This window comes from Peromyscus maniculatus, chromosome 20, assembly GCF_049852395.1.
Source record: "Peromyscus maniculatus bairdii isolate BWxNUB_F1_BW_parent chromosome 20, HU_Pman_BW_mat_3.1, whole genome shotgun sequence".
Classification (NCBI taxonomy): domain Eukaryota; kingdom Metazoa; phylum Chordata; class Mammalia; order Rodentia; family Cricetidae; genus Peromyscus; species Peromyscus maniculatus.
Genome location: NC_134871.1, coordinates 52,629,763 through 52,651,838, shown reverse-complemented (window position 1 = coordinate 52,651,838; position 22,076 = coordinate 52,629,763). Strand labels below are relative to the sequence as shown.

At 47.4% G+C, this 22,076-nt stretch overlaps 1 protein-coding gene and 1 long non-coding RNA gene across 5 annotated transcripts; one reads left to right on the top strand and one right to left on the bottom strand.

The window, feature by feature from the left end:
* Nucleotides 1–278: 278 nt before the first annotated feature.
* On the top strand, nucleotides 279–10,032 carry LOC107401605 (uncharacterized). Its single transcript, XR_013046532.1, has 3 exons — nucleotides 279–499; nucleotides 3,815–3,907; nucleotides 9,289–10,032. It is a non-coding gene; the product is annotated as an uncharacterized LOC107401605 (long non-coding RNA).
* LOC107401610 (protein kinase C and casein kinase substrate in neurons protein 2-like) lies at nucleotides 1,972–22,019 on the bottom strand. 4 transcript variants are annotated; one of them, XM_076556439.1, is made up of 4 exons: nucleotides 14,624–17,030; nucleotides 13,408–13,678; nucleotides 12,387–12,562; nucleotides 10,198–10,600 (listed from the first exon to the last, which is right to left on the bottom strand). In XM_076556439.1, the coding sequence occupies exons 3-4, from the start codon at nucleotides 12,503–12,505 to the stop codon at nucleotides 10,426–10,428; spliced, it is 294 nt and encodes a 97-aa protein (XP_076412554.1). In that variant the 5' UTR covers nucleotides 12,506–12,562; nucleotides 13,408–13,678; nucleotides 14,624–17,030; the 3' UTR covers nucleotides 10,198–10,425. The 4 variants fall into 4 exon arrangements, 3 of the variants coding, with proteins under 3 accessions (XP_076412554.1, XP_076412555.1, XP_015854284.1); XR_013046531.1 differs by adding an exon at nucleotides 1,972–3,668 and having other exon boundaries at nucleotides 10,193–10,600; nucleotides 12,387–22,019; XM_076556440.1 differs by lacking the exon at nucleotides 13,408–13,678.
* Between the last annotated feature and the right edge of the window lie 57 nt (nucleotides 22,020–22,076).

Here is a 22,076-nt window from a genome sequence, read left to right as displayed (position 1 = left end):
CAGGGTTTGGCTTCAGCTGAGAATAAAAAAGAGTCAGTGACAATCCAGTGTGAGGGGAGAGTCCCTCGTCAGCCACCCCACAGCTTCCCGGGACGCCAGCCCAGGGGGAAGCCCAGGCGCCTGGCGCAGGCGCACCAGAGCAGCGTGCGCGTGCCAAGCTGGCAACGGTAAAGGTGAACGTCAGAACCAGGAGCGCGTGGGCCATGCCGGGGGGGGCGGGGCTTGAGGGGCGGGGCCAGGGGCGCGGCCTGTGTGAGGGGCGGAAAGAGAGTGGCTGGCGCTCTGGGGGTGGGCGGGGCGTGGGCGTGGCCTCCCGTCGCGCGCTGCAGGTCGGCGGTTGGTCCCTCCGAGGCGGCCCCAGTTTCAGTTTTTCTCAGGACGTCCTGCCTGGCCGGGGCGCGATGCCTCTCGACCCTCGGGTGGCCATGGGGGAACCTTGGCCATCAGGACCTCTTGGCCATCTTCAGCCGCCTGCGTGTGGCGCTTAGCAACCAACCAGGTAGCGGCCGCCTGGGGGGGCTCGGGACCGCGCGGCGGCCGTGGGCGGCGGGGCCGCCCGGGTGGCCAACGGCCGAATTCGCCCACGCGGGATCTGAGCGACTGCGCTCGCCCGCGCCCGTGCTCCGTTAGACGGACGGCCGGGACGCTCGCTGCTCTCGCCGGGTTGGGTGAACTCGAGCCGTGTGAGCTGTGTGCTTGGCGTCCGCCGCCGCGGGGTGATTCGGCGGCGTTTGGTGGCGACTCCCCGGAAAAAGCTAACAGCACCTCTCTTTCCTGGCGCGAGCCGGTCGCTGTCACCCGAGCTTCCCCACAGGGCTGTCCGAGTGTCCTTAACACATGGTTATTTAGTAGTGACTCGCCGAAGAGAGAAGTCAGTGTCTTATTTATTATTTATTTATTTATTGACTTATTTATTTGAGGTAGTGTCTCACCATGTAGACCAACTTGGCCTTGAACTAGCAATCTTCCTGCCTCTGCCTCCTGAGTGCTGGGACTTTTGGTGTGCACCACCGTACTGTTTACCTCCGTGCCTTTGAAGAACCTACTCTTGAAAGTGGTATGCTGTCGCTTTTGCCACATTTTACTGGTCACCTAGACAACCGCGGTAAAAGTGAGGCAGAAACCGCACAGGAGCTAAGGGGAGGAAGATGGGGCCAAGTGGTTAGTGCAGAGGAGAGAAGAATCATGCCCGAGGGCCCGTCGTGTGAGATACAGCCACTGCCCAATGGATGGTAAGGGACAGTGTCCTGGGGCTGGGGGGGGGGGGCGGGTATGTTCCTGGTCAGCATTCCTTTATGGGCTAGGTTCCTAACTGGATGTTTAGAGGTAAGTAGTGTAGGATATGGCTTACAGACCTAAGTTCTCTTCACTGTGCGTACTACATACACAATAGTGTGTTGCTGATACAATACAGTAATTGCATTGACAACTCTTTCTGGACCCATGAGTAACCAACCCCCCACCAGTGCAAAGCCAAAGCCTCAAACATGCTAAGCAAGTACCTGACGACTGAGACTTTATAATTTATAGATATAATATGCGTGGGTGTTTTGCCTGCATGTATGTCTGTGTGTCTGGTGCCCGTGGAAGCCAGAAGAGGGCATCATATTCCCTGGAATTGGAGTTTGGTGATTGTGAACCAGCATGTGGCTACTGAGGACCAAACCTAGGTCTTCTGATAGCAGCCAGTGTCACCAACAGCCATCTCTCCAGCCCCAATATTATTAGAAATGTTCAAAGTTCTAAAAAAAAAAAAGGGGGGGGGGCTGGAGAGATGCCTCAGTGGTAAAGAGTACTTACTAGCTGCACCAATTCCCAGCACCAACATGGCAGCTCACAATCTTCTGTAATTCCAATTATAGGGGACCAAAACCCTCTTCTGGCCTCTATGGGCACCAGGCACACATGGGGTGCCCAGATATACATGCATGCAAAACACTCATACACAGAAAATATAAATAGAAATTTAAATTTCTAAAATCCTAGATGACACTTTTCATGTTATTTGTTTTGTAGCAGAATGCCTGGCATGGGATATGACTGAAAATATTATTTAGCTGTACAAGAAGAAATGGCACTTACAAACAAAATACATACAAAAGAATGACGTGATTTATTCGTTTTTTGGTTTTGTTGGGTTTTTTGTTTGTTTGTTTTCGAGACAGGGTTTCTCTGTAGCTTCGGAACCTGTCCTGGATCTCCCTCTGTAGCCCAGGCTGACCTCCGAACTCACAGAGATCCGCCTGCCTTTGCCTCCCAAGTGCTGGAATTAAAGGCGTGCGCCACCACTGCCCGGCGATTTATTAGTTGTAAGAAAATACTACATAATGCATCCTACAATATCTGGACTCTTAGGTCTTCCTGATGGAAGACCCACCATGATACCATTACTTTCCCAGTAATTAAACGAGGTGCCATTGATGAAGCATGGTCACAATTAGCTCTTTACAAGACTCCTTCCCAGACATCTGACCAGGACCAAGACTGGAATTTCTCATTTGTGGTACTTAACAGTGGAGCATTCTCCCATACTCCTGGTTCTGGTGAGAGGACCTACTTAAGTGACTTTCTTCAGCTCATCGAAAGCAACAGAACAAAAGCCCTCCCATGTCAGAGAAGTTGGACCACACTGAAGAAGGCTTTGCAGACCTTATCTTTGAAAGTTTTTTCTCGGCATGCCATTGTGAGTCATGCCGAGCATCTCAGCACTGGGGAGGCTGAGGCAGGAGAACTGTCACACGTTCAAGGCTAGATTGGGCTAAATAAGTTTCAGGTTGGCCTAAGGTCCAGAGTGAGACATTATTTCAATCAAAAAACTTCCTCTAACAGATGGCAAGACCTGTGTAAAAGACCTCAGACACTGCCATACAAGACCTGAGCTCTTTAGACTCATCAGGACCCACCCCATTGTGAGGAAGAGGGGAGGTGACACTGGCCATGACCATCTGTGGGATCATCTGATTGTGGGGTGTCTGTGTCTTTGGGGTCAGGCAGCATGCCTTGAGCTGAGTTGTATATACTAAATGACACCATGCAGTGTATCGTGGTGCCCTAACAGAGATGTCAAAGCTTTGTAAAAGACAGCAGATTCCATCCCATTTAGTGATCTTCACCAAAGTCCCCCAGACCTTTCAACTGGCAGGGTCCGTGCCTAATTTCTCTATGTCAGCTACCTAGGAGGTTCTGGCAGTATCTAGCCAGGAGATGAAATAGGGAGCTCCTTCAGAGGCCAGTTGCTGTCAGACTAGCTCCAGATGTGGGTTCACATGTCCATACCCCTAGGAAGACCTGTATGTACCCTAGACCGTGAAGTTGAGGGCTTGTATTGGGAAGCAGCGGACAACATTCTCCAGGTTGCCAGGCCAGGAAAACAGTACATCCTGCTCTTTAGAAATGCAGATAATGTAGCCCATGATGCCTTTGTACTGTTTATCAGCCACGGCCTGCTTGTTATCACATCATACCTTCAGCAGCAGCTTGACTTGCCTGATCAGAGACACAGCCATCTTGGAGATGGCAACAGTGATGCTGGAGTGAGGAAGTTATTGGTGAAATGAACGGCCTGTTCCAGCTAGGTGGCCCAGGGGAAACAGCAGGCAGAGGATGAGAGGAAGGCTGCACCGATTAGCCCTGCTGCCACAGTTCCAGACGAACAGGTCACATGGCTCCTAAATGATCAGAATGTAAAGTGTGAATGTTAGACAGCTGGTAAGCTAGTTGTGTACTGTGTTGTATAAGACAAACTCAACCTGCTAATATAAATTAATTCTTAGCAATATATAACGATTTTCTTTCGGGTATGTTTTGACTGCAGGGCCAAAAATCACAACTGGGCAAGCATAACCTACGGGATGTTTCTTTTCATCAATTGCTCAGGGTCACTTTGTGTTCACTGGAGTTTTATCTGGTAAGTCTTCCCTTACTTTTTGTATTAGGTTGACTTGATATCAAGTAAAATGACAGATTAATTGCCAGTTAAGGAGGGTTTAAACCTTGTGTCATTGGGGCTGGTTAACAGCACATGCTGCTCTTAATGAAGACCCAAGATAAGTTCCCAGTACATCAGGCAGCTCACAACCTACCTGTATGTATCACCATCTCCAGGGGCATCCAGTGCCTCTGTTTTTTGGTCTCCATGGGCACCTGAACTCATGTGTACATACTTACATGCATACACATATATGTATAGTTATAAAAAATAAATCTTAAGAAGGGTTCTTTCATCAACTAATAACCTGGGGAAATGAGCCATTTTCTACTGAGGCCTTTGTGGAGATTAGGGAGAAATAAAGCTCTAATGTTGAAGACAGTCTGATGAAGGGTCTCCAAGCAACAGTTCCTTTCCCTCTGGCGCCTTCTAAGAAATTAAGAGTCCAGAGTACACACTCAAGAGAGACGGGGGTTCCCTGTACACACCATACAAGATTGTGAGAGTTCACATGAAGGTAGGGTTCTCATATCAGGTGTGGCAGCCAGCATAATCCCCCAGGTCCCCACTGACATCAGCAGGACAAAGCCTGAGTGGATGGATTTGTTTGACTTTTAGCTGGTGACTTCACATGTTTATTATATGAAGGTCTTTCGTCCCTCTTTACCAAGGGCTTGGGCTACACTGGCCACTCTAATGAGTCTACTCTGACACTGTGGACCTTTGCGGGTGTCTTAGTTACTGTTCTCTTGCTGTGAAGAGACACGGTGAACAAGACAACTGTGGCGCTTTGAATAGGAATGGCCCCCATAGGCTCATAGATTTGAACGCTTGGTCACCAGAAAGTAGCCCTATTAGGAGGTGTGACTTTGTTCGAGGAAGTGTGTCACTGGGGATGGGGCTTTGAGGTTTCAAATGCCCAAGCCAGGCCTAGTGCCTCTCTCTCTTCCTGCTGCCTGCCAGTCCAGATGTAGAATTCTGAGTTCCTTTTCCAGCACCATGACCATGTCTGTGTAGTACATGCTGCCATGTTTCCTGCCATAATAATAATGGAGTAAACCTCTGAACCTGTAAGCCAGCCCCAGTTAAATGTTTTCTTTTATAAGAGTTGCCATGGTGATGGTGTCTCTACAGCATTAGAAACCCTAACTAAGACAGCAAATTTTTTTTTGTTTTTTGAGACAGGGTTTCCCTGTATAGCTTTAGAGCCTCTCCTGCTCTATAGACCAGGCTGACTTAGAACTCACAGAGATCCGCCTACCTCTGCCTCCCAAGTGCTGGGATTAAAGGCGTGTGCCACACACCCAGCTTTCTTATAAAAGAAAGTGTTTAATTGGGTGCTTGCTTACAATTTTAGAAAGTTAGTCCATGATCATGGCAAGAAGCAGACAGACATGGTACTGGAGCAGAAACTAAGAGCTTTACATCCTAATCCACAGCAGGTGCGGGGGGGATAGAGATAGAGAGAGATATTGGGGGCCTGCTGTGGGCTTTTTAAACCTTAGAGCCCATCCCCAGTGATACCTCCTCCAACAAGGTCACACCCACTCAAAGTCACACCTCATCCTTCCCAAAGAGTTCCACTAACTGGAATCCAAACATTCAAACATAAGAACCTGTGGGGACCATTCTCATTCAAACCACCACATTGAATATCAGATAAAGGTGCTGCCCTCTGGGCAGACAGCCCCATGGTGGGAGGAGAAGGGCCCCTGAAATGAAGTGAAATAATGGTAAAAGGACCCTAGTCAGGCTTGAGGCCCAGCAAGATCTGCATCAGCTGCCTAGGCCCTTGTTAGGACACTTTCTGCAGGTCATCACATGGGCTCAGGCCTCTGTTGATGCCACTTCCTCCAGCAGCTGGCCTGTTTCCCTACTTCTTTTTTGGGAATAGACCTGGTAGACAGGCTGTTTAGAACTGTGGGAGCGATTTCTTTTTCTTTTTTTGGTTTTTCGAGATGGTTTCTCTGTATAACAGTCCTGGCCGTCCCTGAAGCAATTTCTTTGTTGTTGTTATAGCTTAAGGAATATTGACACAATGTGATTATCATAAAGGAACATTTATCCCCTTAGGATAAAAACTGATAATGAGACCTTTTACATGACAGCATGAAAAGTAGCAATAGTTAGAACATAATTTTCTTGTTTTATAACTTAAACTTCTGTCACGCTGTTTTGGGAGTTTTGTTTTGGTTTGGTTTTGAGACAGGTTCTCTCTACATAGTGCTGCCTGTCCTAGAACTCCTGATGTAGACCAGGCTGGCTTCCAACTTACAGAGGTCCACCTCCCTCTACCTACCAGGTGCTGGGATTAAAGGCTCGTGCCACCACACTTGGATTTTTTTTTTTTTTTTAAAAGTCTGTAAAGATATGGCAGGCTAACTAGCCATATAACTCAAAAGGTAATTACTAAGAAAGGGGAGTGATTTTGTATATTTGTATATTGTTTAAGATTTTTGGCTATCCTATTTTGTCTGAGACTGTGGTCCCAAAATGTGGAAAATTTTGGAATGTGCAGCCAGTGCCCTTGTCTCTTTTTAAAATTTTGACAGATTTAGTTGCCGAGGCAAGTTTATTTGTCCCAGTTTTTTCTTCTTGGATAAATGTTCATAACATGTGGTTTAGCATCTTAATTCTCTTTTAGGTATTTGTTGTCACACCACATGCTTGTGTGGAACAGGTCAAATTTTCCTTCCATCTTAAGGCTGAGTAAAATCCCACTACACATACCATCTCCTTCCCCCCTTTCATCCAGAAATTGGCAGTTTGGTTGTTGCCATAATTTAGTAATACTGCTTTGAAAATAGTTGTACAAATAATCTGATTTGAGTAGATATGCAAGAGTGGAGTTGCTAGATAAAAGGGTGTGTTCTTTTTTTGTCATTGCTGTGGACCAGATATCTAACAAAGACAATATAAGGAGGGCATTTATTTTGGCTCACAGTTTCAGTGTGTTTGATCAATAGTCACTTGATCTATATGCTAGGGCACACTATCATAGTGGCAAGGAGAGTGTGATAGAAGCCTTTTAATCCTTCTTGACAGAGGGGACATAAAGGAAATGGGCACTGGGCTAACTTTCTGTGCAGGGCCCCATAACATGGTACTGTCTGTATGTCAACCTTTATATGTGCTTTGGAGCTTTCAGGAACTTCTTTCTTCTTGGCTCAAACAGAAGGGTCATCCCCAAAGGCCACTGTGCCAGGGACCAATTTCAGTTTGAAACCCGGGGGTAAGTGGTGTTTAGATGTAGAGCAGTGAGATTTGGGTGCCATGTAGATGGTGACCCGCAGGTTATCTGGGGACAGAAACATCCCTCGAGTTCACTTGATGACCACAGTGACAGAGCAGGGTTGGGGTAGGTGCTTTGGCCCCAGAGGTGAGGTGAACACTCTGGAAGCCAGCAGGTCAGTGCCACAGAGTGCTTTTACTGCTTCCAAATTATTCATCAGCCATTAGGACTTGCATGTTATGAATTATGGAAGAGTGCTGTTTCTATAAAGCAAGGGGGACCTATCCTTGCATGGTTTTTAATAGTGAATTCCATTATTTCCAAATTATAAATGATGCATTATTACAATAGTGCATTCAGAATAATGAAACTGGACTGTTTGCTGAGCCCCATGGAGCCCAATGGCCTTTGGTGGGTGATGTGACTGATGACAGGACAGTGTGCTATTCAAGGCTTTCCCCAGGGACCTGCAGGGATGTATTCAGAGGTGAGGAAGGTGCAGTGTGAGGGCTAGCATGAAGGAAAGCTCATGGAGAAATGGGACCCAGAAATGAAAGCCCACGCTGGGTGAAGAAGGTCAGGGATGGGGAGAGCTGCTGAGGCCTGGCATGGGACTGAGGCTCTGCAGGCTGGCTGGTGTAGTATTGCCTGTGAGTGACTAGGTACCCCCTACAGGGTGCCAGAGCACAGAGAGGCTCTTGTGAGTGAGTAAAGAATTGGGAAGACTCCACGTGTGGACTGCTCAGGGCGCCTATGCAAGGTGGTATTCTCTAGGGTAGTTGAAAGGTACCTGATGCCCCCTACATTCCAGAATAAGCTCTTAGCTCATATAAATGAAGAATGTTTGTTCCTTAGAGTGATGCACACTTCCATGCCAGAATACAGTCTTAAAGAGCCTGGAGGTTCTAGCCACCAGCTCCACACACCCCCTCCCCCCTTATAGGGTTGGTACCTCCTCTGGGCCCTTCAAGAGCCTACCAGCCTCTCTTAAGACTTTTGCCTCCCTCAGAGCAGATCTATGGGGTCTTGAACCCAAAGCAGCTTCTCCTGTGAACTAGTTTGCAAGCCTCATGAACAGGGACAGGACCTATCTCCTGCCCTGTTTCCCCCTACCATTGTTCTGACCCCTAGAAAGTACTTACTGAGTAGCTTGTAAATTTGTCACTGAATTGGTCTTAGTTCTTTTCCTGGACCCTTAAAGATAAGCCCTGAAGCATGTGAAGGTCAGCAACCACTCACTCCTTTGGAACCCTTCTCTGATTTTTCTTCCATTGCCTTGGTTGTCCTGGTTTCTATTCTTTGAACAAGATTTCTAGTCTCTGTTCTTCAGTTAGAGCCAGGGCCTAGGTGCTGATCCATTCAGCTGCAAAGGAGCATTTAGTGAGTTTCTAGCTAAAAGCCAGAGATGCTTTGAATACTACCACATCTTCACTTGGGTGGATGAGAATAGTATAACAGACAGACATGTTCTTAATGTCCTTCTTGCCAGAAAAGACAGAGCCACGTTTAGTTCTGTTTTCTCTCCATGCTTCTTGTGAAATTCCCTATTTGCTACAGATACTGAGCTTGTCTCCCTCTGTTGCTTTTTTGACCAGGAAAGAATGTGTTTGTTCTTAGTGCGCGCGCGCGCGCGCGCGCGCAACACACACACACACACACACACACACATGTTTGTTCTTAACACACACACACACACACACACACACACACACACACACACACACACACACACACCGCGCTCCTGGCTCATCTGGTTCCTGACCTACTTCTTCCAGGTTTGGTGTGGTCTCTTGTCTGCCTTCGGCTCTCTGCTCTTCTGATCTGGCATGTCCATCTTCTTGTGACCCTTTGTAACATGGAGCCTGGTGCTTTTCTTGCTTCCAGTTTTTACTCAGGACAAAATTATTTAAGACTCTGCGTTCCCTCCCATCACCCTTCCTTGCCTTAACCCCTCAGCTGTGGGCTCTCTCTCCTCAGATTCCCTTGAAATCCACATCTCTCTGGGCTCTGTTTCCATCGCAGACGGTCATGGCATCATCATCACAGTTCATGGACATCTATCTTGCCTCCATCCCACCTGGCTAACAGTGCTTCAAATTCTTGGGGAATCTTTTTCCCTTGTCTGCAGGATGGAATGCTGGCATTGAGTGCTGTTTTTTGAGTGATACCTTGTTTAAGGATGTTCAGCTGACAAGGAGAAAACCAACCCAGAGGTCCAGCATCTCTTCAAAGATACTTTTAGACCACACTGCAAGAGCACTAGAGAAGGGCCAGTGATCAGTGGCCTGTGGCTCTGTATCCACTTCCAGGAAGTCAGTGAGTGACATTTACATCATTCATTGAACATGCTGACCAGGGAAGAGATTGGCAGCCAGAAGCTTCGAGGAGAATCTGTAACATTACTAGAAGAAAATGAAGTCTATGACTTGAGGGAGATCTGTGTTGTGCAAATAGGCCAGCTCATGTTATGATAAGCATTCTCAAGTCTCGGGCTCAGCACACAGCAGCTTATCCCTGTGTCTAGCAAGTCAGCTTTGGGTGCATGTGACTATCTATAGCATTGGTTCTTAACCTGTACGTTGCAACCCCCACAGGGTTCATATGTCAGCTGTCTTGCATATTAGATATTTATATTATGATTCATAACAATAGCAAAATTACAGTTATGAAGCAGCAATGAAATAATTTTGTGATTGATTCACCACAACATGAACTGTATTAAAGGGTTGCAGCATTAGGAAGGTAGAGAACCATTGGTCTGGAGGTCCTGTGTAGCACTCCAACTCCAGACCAGCAAGGGTCTTATTCGCCTTATGATATTGCACTCCCTCTTCCCTACAGCCCCCCAAAAGAAGATAGGTTGGGCTGAACAGTCACTTTAAAGACCTTGGAAGTGACACCTCAGATCTGTTCCTGTTTATTGGCCACATCATGTGGCTGTTATTTATCTCAGCATATGCCTGGGTAGGGGAGACATGTGCCCCATACCCAGAAACAAGAGACCCTGATTAGGAACAAAAGTAAACACCCACCATCACTCTTCCTTCTTATTCCTACAGGTGTGTTGATGGCCGCATGGAGATGAGAGACAGTTCCTTTGGTAGCAGGGATGACAGTGCTGGTTCCTACTGGAATAAGGAAAGCAGTCGAGACACCTAGACCACTGTTAAAAGCACAGGCTCTTCAGACATCTGTGAGCTGCAGAACCAGGAAGCCAGCACTACAGGCTGGAGTGCCTTCTGTACCCTCTTTTCCAGCACTCACTTCACACCCAGAGTGGCTGACAGGTGGTCATCAATGTGCAGAAGGCAGGTGGAGCCAGGACATAATTGGGCCAGCCTTGCAGGTCTGTTGCTATCTGGGCTACAGTCAGGCAGGGCCTCCGGAAGCCATCAGCTGCTTTGATGCTCTGTTCCAGCTCTCGGTAAATGGTTTTGTAGCTAAATCACAGATAGAAAGACAGCTCTGTAAAAGGCAGGGCCCAGGCACCATTCCTCACAGCCACAGCAGGCAGGCCCTGTAGCCTGCATGAGAGTCTCTGCAGCCTGCAGTTTCCCAGACACAGGTCAGGGACGCCATTCCCTGGTGTCACAGGTACAGATGCAGACACCATCCTCTAGAACCTGGGACCCACCCAGATAAGCTTCGTATCAAACCAGGCAGCACACCAAAACTTACCCTGCTGCATCAAATCCAGATGTGCACACACACACACACCCCCGCCCCCAACCCCCCACCCCGGTCAGGTCACGTTGAGGGTGTCAGAGTGCCACTGCCGCCGTGCCGCCGCCTCCGCCTCCACTTCTCTCAGGAGAGCTGGAGGTCTCCCTCCCCACGGGAAAGGTAGTATGGGAGGAAGACAGAACTACGAGCCCCAGTCCGGCCTCCTGCGACCAAGGACACGGGTCTAGGCTGGACCTGATAGATCAGTTATCACCCACATAGGCGATTCTTCTCTCTTTCTGAGCCTCAGTTTCCTTCTCTGCTGAGTGGGCATAATACCTATTCTATCTAAGGATTGACTTGTGTTCTCCAAATACAAGAGCTGAAGTCCTAACCTCAGGATGTGACCTTTTCTGAAAACAGGGTCTTTTGGAGGTGGACAACTTAAAACAGGTTCAGTAAAATGGCCCCGGTGTGGCAGGGCTGCTGTCCTTAGAAAGAAGAAGAAATCTACCCTAGATACTCAGGGAAAGATGGCCAGAGGACTGGAGAGAAGCGGTCAGATGTCCAGAGAGCTGAGGACTGTGGCAGACCCACAAGCCAGAAGAGGCAGAAGGACCTGGAGCCTTCGGTGGGGAGTGTGGCCACACCTTGGTTTTTGACTTCTGTCTTCTAGAACTGAGTAATGAGCTTCCCTTGTTGTCTGCCATGCCACCCAGATTCTGTCACAGCAGCCCTAGGAGCGACTGCACCATGTACCCCAGAGGTGACTTGGGACATAGAGACGGGCTCTGCCGATTCAGGCCTTTGCCAGAGCCAAGTACAAACCGTGGAAGGTACCTCATACACAGAAGAGCAGGACACAGTCCCAGCCCTGTCCCTTTCCTGTCCCCTAAAAGCTGTGTAGCAGCTCAGTTTCCTCATCAGCAAGATGGGGACAGTTCTGCCTACTTTCCAGGCTGTCTCAGAGATGAAATGACAGCAGAGCCCCTGTGCAGTGACTGCTTTCCATCTTTTTAGAAGAGACAGAAGGGATGTCGCTTTCTACTGACAACAAGCTTTGACCTGACATTCATTTCTCAACGCTTCTGCAGGATGGATGAAGGAAGTGGATTTCTAGCTCTGTCCTGTTATCTGGCTCTCTCCTGATGCAGGCACACTGTGTCACAAGTCAAACTGGAGTGTGTCTTGCTGTCTGGCCTCGCCGGGACTACAGTCACTAAGATATCAGTGGTCAAGCTGGCAGCAGGGATGAGATGAGCTCTACAAGGGACTGTCCTTGGGGCAGAAGACATGAGGCCTGGCCAGTGCTGCACCGGTGCAGGTGGATTTCCAGAAGGCCAGGTCTGGCTGGTCCTGGCTGTGGCACCAGAACAGACAGCTTCCCTTCCTGTCCAGACCCACTTGGAGCTGGCAGCTTCGAGCCTTCCATGGCTGTGCTGGATGCTGGCTCTGGGAACAGGAGCTCATGGGAATCCAAGGCTGCATGCAACACCCGAGTCTATTCAATCCCAGCCTCCCTGTGACTCACACTGATGGGGTTTTTGCCTCAGGGAAACTTACCTAGCCACATTGGACAGGTCCAAGTGCTTCTGGACCTCCAGCAGAACCTCCCGGAAGAAGCGCAGGCGCTTCTCTTCAAACTGCTGGCACTGCTCGAACACCTGCTCCATGTTCTCCATGTACTGGGGTGTGGTCTGATCAAGTTCCTTCAGGGCCTTCTCATACTTGTCCTTGGTCTGTGTTAAAATCGGCACAGACAGAGGTTTGTCTCCATCCCACCTCTGGACAACCCATGTGCCCCACTGCTTCTCAGGCCTCCCCGAGCCCAGATGTGGGAGCAGAAGTCCTGGAGCCTAGCATTCTCCAAGTCCAGTCCAGTTCCTGTGCTTCTCCATGGCAAGTCACTCTAGGCCTGCTCTGCCTCTCACTGGAGCAAGACCACACAGGTAGATATAGGTGAGAGATGGTTACACTGGCACTCAGTGTCCTGGATCCCAAGTCTACATCTATGTCGCTGGCATAGTTGTGAGCATGGCTGCCTTCTTTGTTCACTGCACGCCTGTGTTCATTTTGTCAGCGGGGAGGGCTGTGTTGTGCACCACGCTAGCCTCGCTCTGGCCCTAGCAGCTTGGCCTATGAGGTACCTTAGAGACAAGTCATTGTCCTAAGGACAAATGGTCCTGAGCCTCATTTTCATTATCAGAAAATGAGGACACTTTCTACTTCATAGTATTTTGAGACTTAAGTAACCCACACAAAGCTACATGGATTAGACATTCCTAGTCTGTCCATGCAGCCTCCTTGTCAAGGATATCTGGAGGAAGGGCATTTAGGTAAAAGGATAGATTAAGAGCAGTGTGGTCCAGCTTAAGCAGGTCTCCGGACAGAATGTATTAAGTCCCTAGGATGTGGTGGAAGTGAACACTTGACAGGTGTGCTCAGGCTCAGAGACCACACTCACCCAGGCTTGTGTACCCTGCCCTCCATACCATGCTAATCTAGTGCTTTTGTGATTCCAGACAGTTTGGTTTGGTGACAGGAGCTTCCTGGGAGTAGGGGGGCAGCTGGGTTCTGGGAATACCTTTTTATTGCAGAGCTTTCCATACTGTCTCTAACAACTGAAGGGTGTTCAAGGATGCACATGAGAAGTCCATGGTACTCGTTCTAAAGCAGGTACTAAGCCAGTGTTCAGCACACCTCACCAGCCTGTGATTGACCTTTAGAGTGTCCATTAGCACATGGCCACTTCCATCTGTAGCCTCAGGTGGAGGTATGACTCACTCTTCCTTGGCCTCTGGAGCTGGCAAGCCTTTCCTGTTTGTACATCATATGGTACACTCTGCTGCTTCTGCCTGCAAGTAGAGTGGGTGCTAATGACCACATTGCTCCAAGTGGCCTTCATGCAGAAGACTCACATTTTCAGATTCTTTTCTGAGGACTCTGGGCTTTCTGAAAGCTCAGCACCACTTTATTTCCTCAAAACCTCCCGTGTGTGTGTGTGTGTGTGTGTGTGTGTGTGTGTGTGTGTGTACACGTGTGTACGTGCACGTGTACTATCAAGATGAGGAAGCAGGTACAAACTGTAGGTAAACTATCACTGCAAGTAGTCATCAGAAAAGAACCTCACTTCGTCACTCTTGATGGCTAATTTCCTGATTTATACTAGAATACTGCTTTTGAGTAGTTTCCTTGCTACTTAAAAAGCCAAGGACCTCACTCCACAGGTACTTGCCAAGTCACTGTCCACCTGCCAGACACTCCTGGGGGTGGCTAGCCTGTCCCTTGTTGCTGTACAGGCCAGTGTAGCCTCCCATTCTCACCCTGGGTTGCCAGACAGCAAGCCTCCCTGCTTTTGTTACTGCCAGAGACTGAGGTTCTCTGTGCACAACTCCAGGCCAGGGACTGACAGACCAGCTGCTAGGTTAGAGAGTGATGCCAGCCAGCAAAATGCAGGGCTAAGCATGCCTGACATCGCATGTTGACTTAGGGGACAAGGACAGCTTCCCAGAGTTGGTGACATTGAACTAAAGGCTGCTTTCATGTCATCACATGAAAGAATATTACTCCCCAATTGTTCTTGCTTTCTGAGCACCATGCTTACGTTTCAGCCTCTAAATGTTGCCTATTCCCTAGCAAGTAGGAATAACTGTCCCCATTTCACAGATGAGGAAACTGAAGCTGAAGTCAGTCACTGCATCTGCCAGAGTCCTACAGCTCAGTAGCTGTGCTGGAGCTGAAAGTAGCTCTTTGTACAGTTCCTGGTAGGGACAGTCTCGATAGCAAAACCTGATTCTTACCTGCTTTGTCAAGAGTATATTGAGTATTGACTGCCTTTTTCCACATTTAAGTTAGGAATTTTTAAAAATGAGAATGCCATTGGCTAATTTAGGATGAAAATCAAAATACTCAGTGTTTCATCCTTTGAGCTGTGGACTTTCCAGGGTACAGGCATTAACACTGAAGGTCTCTCAGGAAAGAAAAAGGGTCTGTTCTCATCTTTTTCCTCCCATGTTCTTCACAGTATTAGCCAACAATTTTTGTTTGTTTGCCTGGGTGGCCATCCAGTCTGTCTCTCTGCTTTGTTCTTCATCCAAGGCAGCAATTCAGAACCTGCTAACAAGACAAAAGCTACACTTTTGACATTTTTTATTTTTATTTGCATTGAGCAAAAGACCCCCCAACCATTTGCTGACATTTTTGATGACCACAAAGGGATTCTTAGAGGGCCTGAAGAAGAGGAGGACCAGCCCTGGTGATAGTTGGTGCAATTTGCCTTGTGGCTGCCTGAACCTTAGCTTTGATTTCAGCCAGTAGGCTCTCCCTTGACAGTCTACAGTGTGTACCCTACTCACCAGAATGCAACCCTCTCTGCTTGTCTGTCCTGTATTCTGGAGTATTCACCAGCTGTCACTGGCTTAATCTCCCCTTTGGACTGCAGCTTGGCTGCAGCACTAACAGTCTATACGCTTTGTCTTTTTGTTCTGCTGACTCGGTACTCTAGTCCAGCAGACTCTGGCTTCTGAAATTTTCATTTGAACTGCTCTGGTGGCTCATGCCTGCAATCCTAGCACTTAGGAGGCGGAAGTAGCATTGCCAGGTTGAGGCCAACCTGAGCTACATAGTGAGTTCCAGACCAGCTTGGGCTACAAAGTGATATCCTGTCTCCAAACATAAAGAAGAAAAAGGGAAGGAAGAGACTTTGGGTCGGACTGCCACTCACGCTGTACCATGCTTTGTCCGTGTCCAAAACCCTCTAACACTCAGTTTTTACTTCTAATATCTGATTTGGTGGGGCTTTGTTTGGTGAGCACCTATAATTCCAGTTCTCACACCCTGTCTGCAGGTCCCATCCTAGCACTTCCAGGGATGCCATGAAAAGCAGCTCTGAGCCCTGAGGTTCTAGTTGCTTCTCATGTTCACAAGTTACTACTTTTTTGGTCTCCTGGTTAAAGGGTAGGCCTGGGAATCACCCCATGGATGTCTGGGTGCTGAGGTTCATTTAGACCCAAGAGGTTCAAGAAAAAGAACTTGATGCAATGCCTGACATCAGTATAACTTAGATTAGAAGGCCAGTTGGCTGGACAGTGGGTCTGCATTTTCTTGAAGGGAGGAAAAGAGACTTCTTTATCTACTTTTATGAAATCATACCAGGACCCTCATCTGAGAGACTCCTAACTAAGCCCCTAGGCCTACAGACCCTGTGATCCAGACAGCTGAGGGAAGACACAAAAGTTTCAGGGAGGACCTCAGACCCTGGGCAGCAGGGAGAAAAGATAGATAAAAGCCAATACCTTGTGGCAACCACCTCAGAGTAACCTCAAAATTCAATAATATGCCCCAAAAGTGATCTAACAAGAACCAAGGCACCTGACTGAGAGGCAGTGCATATTTGGCCAAAAGGAAAGGTACTAGGAAATGACTGCTTTGTAAAGGGCTAGCCAGACAGCAGCCCCAGCCCAAGAGCAACCATGTTTAGTCCCTGGGTCAAGGGAGCATTATGGGTGAAACTTTGTGTGACACCTGTGGCCAGTTGTTACTGTTATCCCACACCTTGTGGTGTTAGGGTTTGGGTATAAAATGTCACCCCAAAGCTCTGAGAGGTGGAAGGTTCCTCAGCTAGTGATACTGTTGAGGAATGATCGGATCCTAAGAGTGGTGATGTCACTGGACTAGTCTGTTAATTATTTCATATTTGAATGGGCAGTTATACCATGAGGCCTATTTGCAGGAAGTGGGACACTGGAGGAGTGCCCTGGAAGGGGGGGTGTATCTTTTTCCTAACCCAGTCTCCTTTCTATCATGAGGTAAGCAGTCTGCTTTGCCAAGTCTTCTATGGTGTTCAGGATTGTTTCAGGCCTACAGTGATGAGGCCAAAGAACCATGGACTGAAGCCATGAGCCAAAATAAGTCTATTCACTTCAGTTGTTTCAAGTATTTGGGCACAACAGTAGATACTAACACATATGGCTAATCTTTTTCTGCCTATATGAATGTAAAGGTATATATCTACATGTATACTGTATGTTTACATATTATGTTGTGTACATTGCACCAAACTGAGTTAGAAATAAACCCTTGTTTATCAAAGAAACTGTTGTGAGGTAAGCCCACCAGAGACTACCACTCAGACACTCTTAATGGGGAAATTCCACGGAGTCTATTTGATAATCAAAGGGATTTATTCTGGGTTAACTCACAACAAGCATAAAGGAGTTGGTTGCAGAATCCAGGAGGGGAGCGGAACAGTTCAACACAGTTCTCAGGAGAACTCTGCCTTGATCCGCAGCACCAGCATCCAAAACCATGAGGTAGCCAAGAGAGATCGAGTATGTACTCATCTCAGGTCTTAAGGGGTTCCCATTTCGGGAGGCAGGTACCTAGCAGTTACCTGCTGCCTACTAGGGGTGGTACTTCAGGGTAAAGTACAGACAACCACCTCTACATCTCCCTCTTTTGTCTAAGGAAGAAAGTTCTAACCCAATACAAAACTATATACAATAGGAATGATTAACAAGGAGAAATAAAGGGTGATGACATAAACAAATGGAACTACAACCAGTGAGAGCAACATTAAACAAGAGACACATAGTAACATCCAGAGAAGTCTAGAGCATAGGTAAATGGCATGTTAGAGATCATTCCAAAAACTGTCCTATCCTGAAGAACCTGAATCTAATACTTAATATGTTTTAGCTAAGATAAGAGAAGATTGTAACTGTAACTGTTAGTCTTCAGTCCTATAAAAGACCTGAGAAGGAATAATAATACTTGAGAAAACGGGAGATGGACACAAGCAACTTTGGGGAGTCTTGCGAGAATAGACAGAGACAGCTGGCGGCCTGAATAGTCACCCAAAGTTTCTCAGCATCGTTGGTGCAAATTGGCTACAGGCCTAGAGTCTGTGACAGACTATTATCAGAAGCAGGAAATTTGAAAGACCATCTGCCAAATAGGTGCTCTACAACTACTACTGAGCTAAATCCACAGCCCAAGTACACAAAATTTCTAAATTAATTGGTTTGTGTGTAAATGTATATGTGGAGGCCAGAGGTAAACTTGGTTATCATTCCTCAGGAGCAGTCTACCTTTTTCAAGAGAGAGTCTCACTGGGACCTAGAGCCAGGCTCAGGTTAGGCTGCCCAGCCATTAGGGATCCTCTTACCACCCTAGTACTGTGATTAAAACAAATGAACTCTGGTTTAACCTCCAGTACCGAGAGAAACAGAAAAAAAATGAAAAGAAATTAAATAGGCAAAGCAATATGGAGAAATTTACAAGTAGGATCTATTTAAAAATTTTTATGCATGTAGGTGTTTTGCATGCATGTATGTCTGTACACCATGTGTGTGCAGTGCTCATGGATGCCAGAAGAGGGTCTTGGATCCCTGGGATTATAGTTACAAATGGTTGTGAGCTGCCAAGTAGGTGCTGGAAATTAAACCCAGGTCATCTGGAAGAGCAGCCAGTGCTCTTAACCACTGAGCAATTGCTCTAGCTCCATAAGAATCTATTTTTATGAGAAAGCTAAAAGGGAAAAGGTATTTATGGATGATAAGGGATTTTTGTGGGTTTGGAAAGGTAGCTGACCAGTTAAGAGCACATACTGAGTTTGGTACCCAGCACCCACATTGGGCAGCTTACCTGTAACCCTCCAGCTCTAGGGAATCTGATGCCTTCTGTCTCTACAGGTATTATCCTTATGTATAAAACCACACAACAGACACAATCATACATATTTAAACTAAGGGGCTGAAGAGATGGCTGGCTCAGTGGTTAAGAGCATTTGCTATGATTGTAGAGGACCTGGATTCAGTTCCCAGTACTCATGGGGTGGCTCACAGCCAACTGTGGCTCCAGTTCCAGGGGACCGGATACCTTCTGATCTCTGAGGCAGCAGACATGCACATGATACATGTACACACACATGCGGGCAAAACAATCATATACAAAAATAAATACACAAATTTATCTTGTTTTAAACTGGTAAGCATTGCAGATGGAAATTCTGTAGACCTCTGTGGTCATCAACAAATGGATTTTAAAGAGATGACTGGCAAATGGAAGAACAGTTAACTTAGGGTATGCGGGTAGAAAAACAGTACCACTGAATAAACATGTCGAGTGATGCTGAAATTGTCACTGGAGTGTTATGAAGGACAGCTAGAAGTCAAGAGGGATATTGATTGTCCACATAGGGGTGACAGAGATCTGCAGTTTAGATCCTTTGGGGGAAAGGGTGGAATTAAAAGCATGTTTAGGACAAAACCAAAGAGGCAGAGGTGGACTTGCAGCCATTAGCTGAAAGGGGGCTAGAGAAGCAGATACTGCACATTTGGTATGGTGGGTCTAAGAGGAACTTCACCATGAAGATTACTTAGAAGACATCAAAAGTCTCAGACTCAGGGTCATGGTTAGGACTAAATATGTTGATGGTGTTTGGGTAAAATAATAGGCTAGACGCATAAAACTCGATAGTAAAGTGCCTTGTGGCAAGTAGCAGCTGAAATTTTTAGAATGAACTCTTTTTGGAAGAAGTGACGGCAGTCGAGAGTGGTGAACTGAAGGAGAGCTACCCTGAGGGAGGGAAGTGGAGAAAGAGATGTAAACAGAGCTCTGATGGTGGTGTGTTCCCCGAAATATTGTGCACGCTAATAAACTTATCTGGGTCAGAAACAGGACAGCCACAATGTTAAACACAGAGGATAGGCAGTGGTAGCACACGCCTTTAATCCTAGCATGCCAGAGGCAGAAATCTATCTGGATCTCTGAGTCAAGGCCACATTGGAAACAGCCAGGCATGGTGACTCACGCCTTTAATCTCAGGGAGTAATGGCAGAAAGCAGAAAGATATATAAGGCGTGAGGACCAGAAACTAGAAGCATTTGGCTGGTTAAGCATTTAGGATTTTGAGCAACAGTTCAGCTGAGATTCATTCTGGATGAGGACTCAGAGGCTTCCAGTCTGAGGAAACAGGATCAGCTGAGGAACCGGCAAGGTGAGGTAGCTGTGGCTTGTTCTGCTTCTCTGATCTTCCAGCATTCACCCCAATAACTGACCTCAGGTTTGATTTTATTAATAACAACTTTTAAGATTCATGCTACACAGAGCCATCCACCATTCCCATGAACTTCCATGGTGGCCAAGGATTTAGGTCACTTGACAGGTAAAAAAAGACTTGGTCATCTTCTCTGATTACTTTCAATCTGTCATCTCTGTTTAACAGATGACACATGTCTAGCCTCAGCATTTCCACCCCATGGAGAAATTTTGGAGAGAGAAAATACCACTAAAGAAAGGAGTAATTTATCAGTAATACAATGGAGTTGTGCCAGTTGCTATGGGATTAACTCAGGGGAAGACACACTTAGCTACTATGTTCAGGAAGAGAAGGCGGTGGGGTGGGGTCCAGCAGTCTGGCCACACTGGTAGCATCTGAACTTGCAGAAAACAAAACAGGCCGGCCAGAGAGTGGCTCTGGCCAAAGAGCAGCTGGCTAGCCAGCCACGGAGAGAGCAATGGCACAAGGAACTGGAACAGCATGGAAGGAGAGCTCATCACCTGAGTGAGTCATGAGGAGGAGAGAGAGAGGTTGAGGATGAAGGTGAGTAAAAGGGCCAGGAGGAAGTCAGTGTGTGACTGGACATGGGCATGAAGGGACAGGAGCTTTGCAAGGCTGTCGGAGACGGGTTTCCTGAGAGCTACTTAGAAGAGTGAGAAGAACATCTGGAAGGTGACTAGGAGTCTTAAATGTGGAGTTCTATGAAGTGCTGTGTAACTGGATAAAAAATAAGGGCTGTTGCATGATGAAAATATGGCTGGGGCCTGGGGGTGTAGCTCAGTGGTAGAGCATTTGCCTAGTATGTGTGAGGCCCCAGGTTCAGTCTCTGGTACCACAAAAAGAAGGGAAAATACCTCCGAATGTGATAGACAGTAGGTAGGGTCAGTTATGAAGGGGATGTACACCTGAGACACCAGTGAAGGCTGCGAGATGTCTCAGTGGATAAAAGCCCTTGCCACTAAGCCTGGAGACCTGATCCCCGGGCGCCATACGGTGGGAGGAAAGAATGAGTCCCAAAACTTGCCTTCTAACGTCCACAAACACTCTATGGCACATGCGTGCATGCACATACACATTCCAAATGAAATGCAGTTTAAAAAGCATCAGCGGTTCAACTCCATGATTCACAGACAGCAGCTGGGAGAACAGTGAATGGGAGGGTGTGTGTTCAATGACTGTTTCACTATATGGAGAAAGGGATGTGGAACTGACAGCATGCAGAACCGGGCCAGAGAGCTGGCAAGGAGCATTGGAAAGACGAAGTTGGAGGGGAGATGGGAGAACATGGCTGAGCAGACCCTACTGGAACAGGAATGTGGTTCAGTGGGTGGTGTGTGCTTGCTCAGCATATGCAAGGCCTTGAGTTCGATCCTGATACACAACTGTTCCCACCCTGTCTGGGTCTCCTTTCATCCTTGTGGGTTTTTTGGTTGGTTTTAGTCCAGCTCTGGGTTGGTGAATGCACAGCCTTTGTGAGGTCCCAACTTCCCTGAGGGTGTGCAGATAGGCAGGGAGGATTCCTACCTTCCCACCAAGTCCCTTTCTTTCCATAAGGTCACTGAAGCTGCTGTGCTGCTTCCACCGGCCAATATGTTTGGTCTCCAGCTCCTTCATAAAAGTGAAGGCTAGGAAATGACTAAAGCCGCCTGGTTAAGAAGCAGCCGGCTGAACCGGGAAGAAGCTGGGGCACTGCACTTGACACCAAAACCTGTTTTTCTTCTACTGTGCCCTACCTGAGGCCACGTTTGCCAGCTGCTCCACACTGACCCTTGTAAAAGAGGAACCTGCTCCCAAGCTCAAACCTTCTAGCTACTAACGTTATCCAAGGTTTAGAAGGCGCCCCAAGCACTAAACAGTCATGTTTCTGGTCTTTCTAGACTTCTCAGTTCTGATCCTGACAGAACCTGTTGCCTAGAGGCAGGCACTCTCTCTCCATTGACAGAACAGACAACTTATAATTACAAGATTACCAAAGCAGTATGGCATGGTGCAGACCTGTAATCCCAGCACGCAGGAAGCTGAGGCAGATAGATCTCCAGTTCAAGTCCAGCCTGGGGACTACACAGGAGGTTCTAAACTAGTTTAGCTTCACTGGAGAGAGGGGAAAAAATGAGACAGCAGTTTCCAGCACAGACTTTCATTCAGGGCTTGGCTTCAGCTGAAAAAGAGTACAACGTTCCTCCACTGCTTCT

Coding starts and splice junctions, on each gene's coding strand:
- LOC107401610 (XM_015998798.3), bottom strand. CDS start 12,505: ATGGAGAACATGGAGCAGGTGTTCGAGCAGTGCCAGCAGTTTGAAGAG. Junction 10,601..12,386: donor GACCTGTCCAATGTGGCTAG/GTAAGTTTCCCT, acceptor TCTGTGATTTAG/CTACAAAACCATTTACCGAG.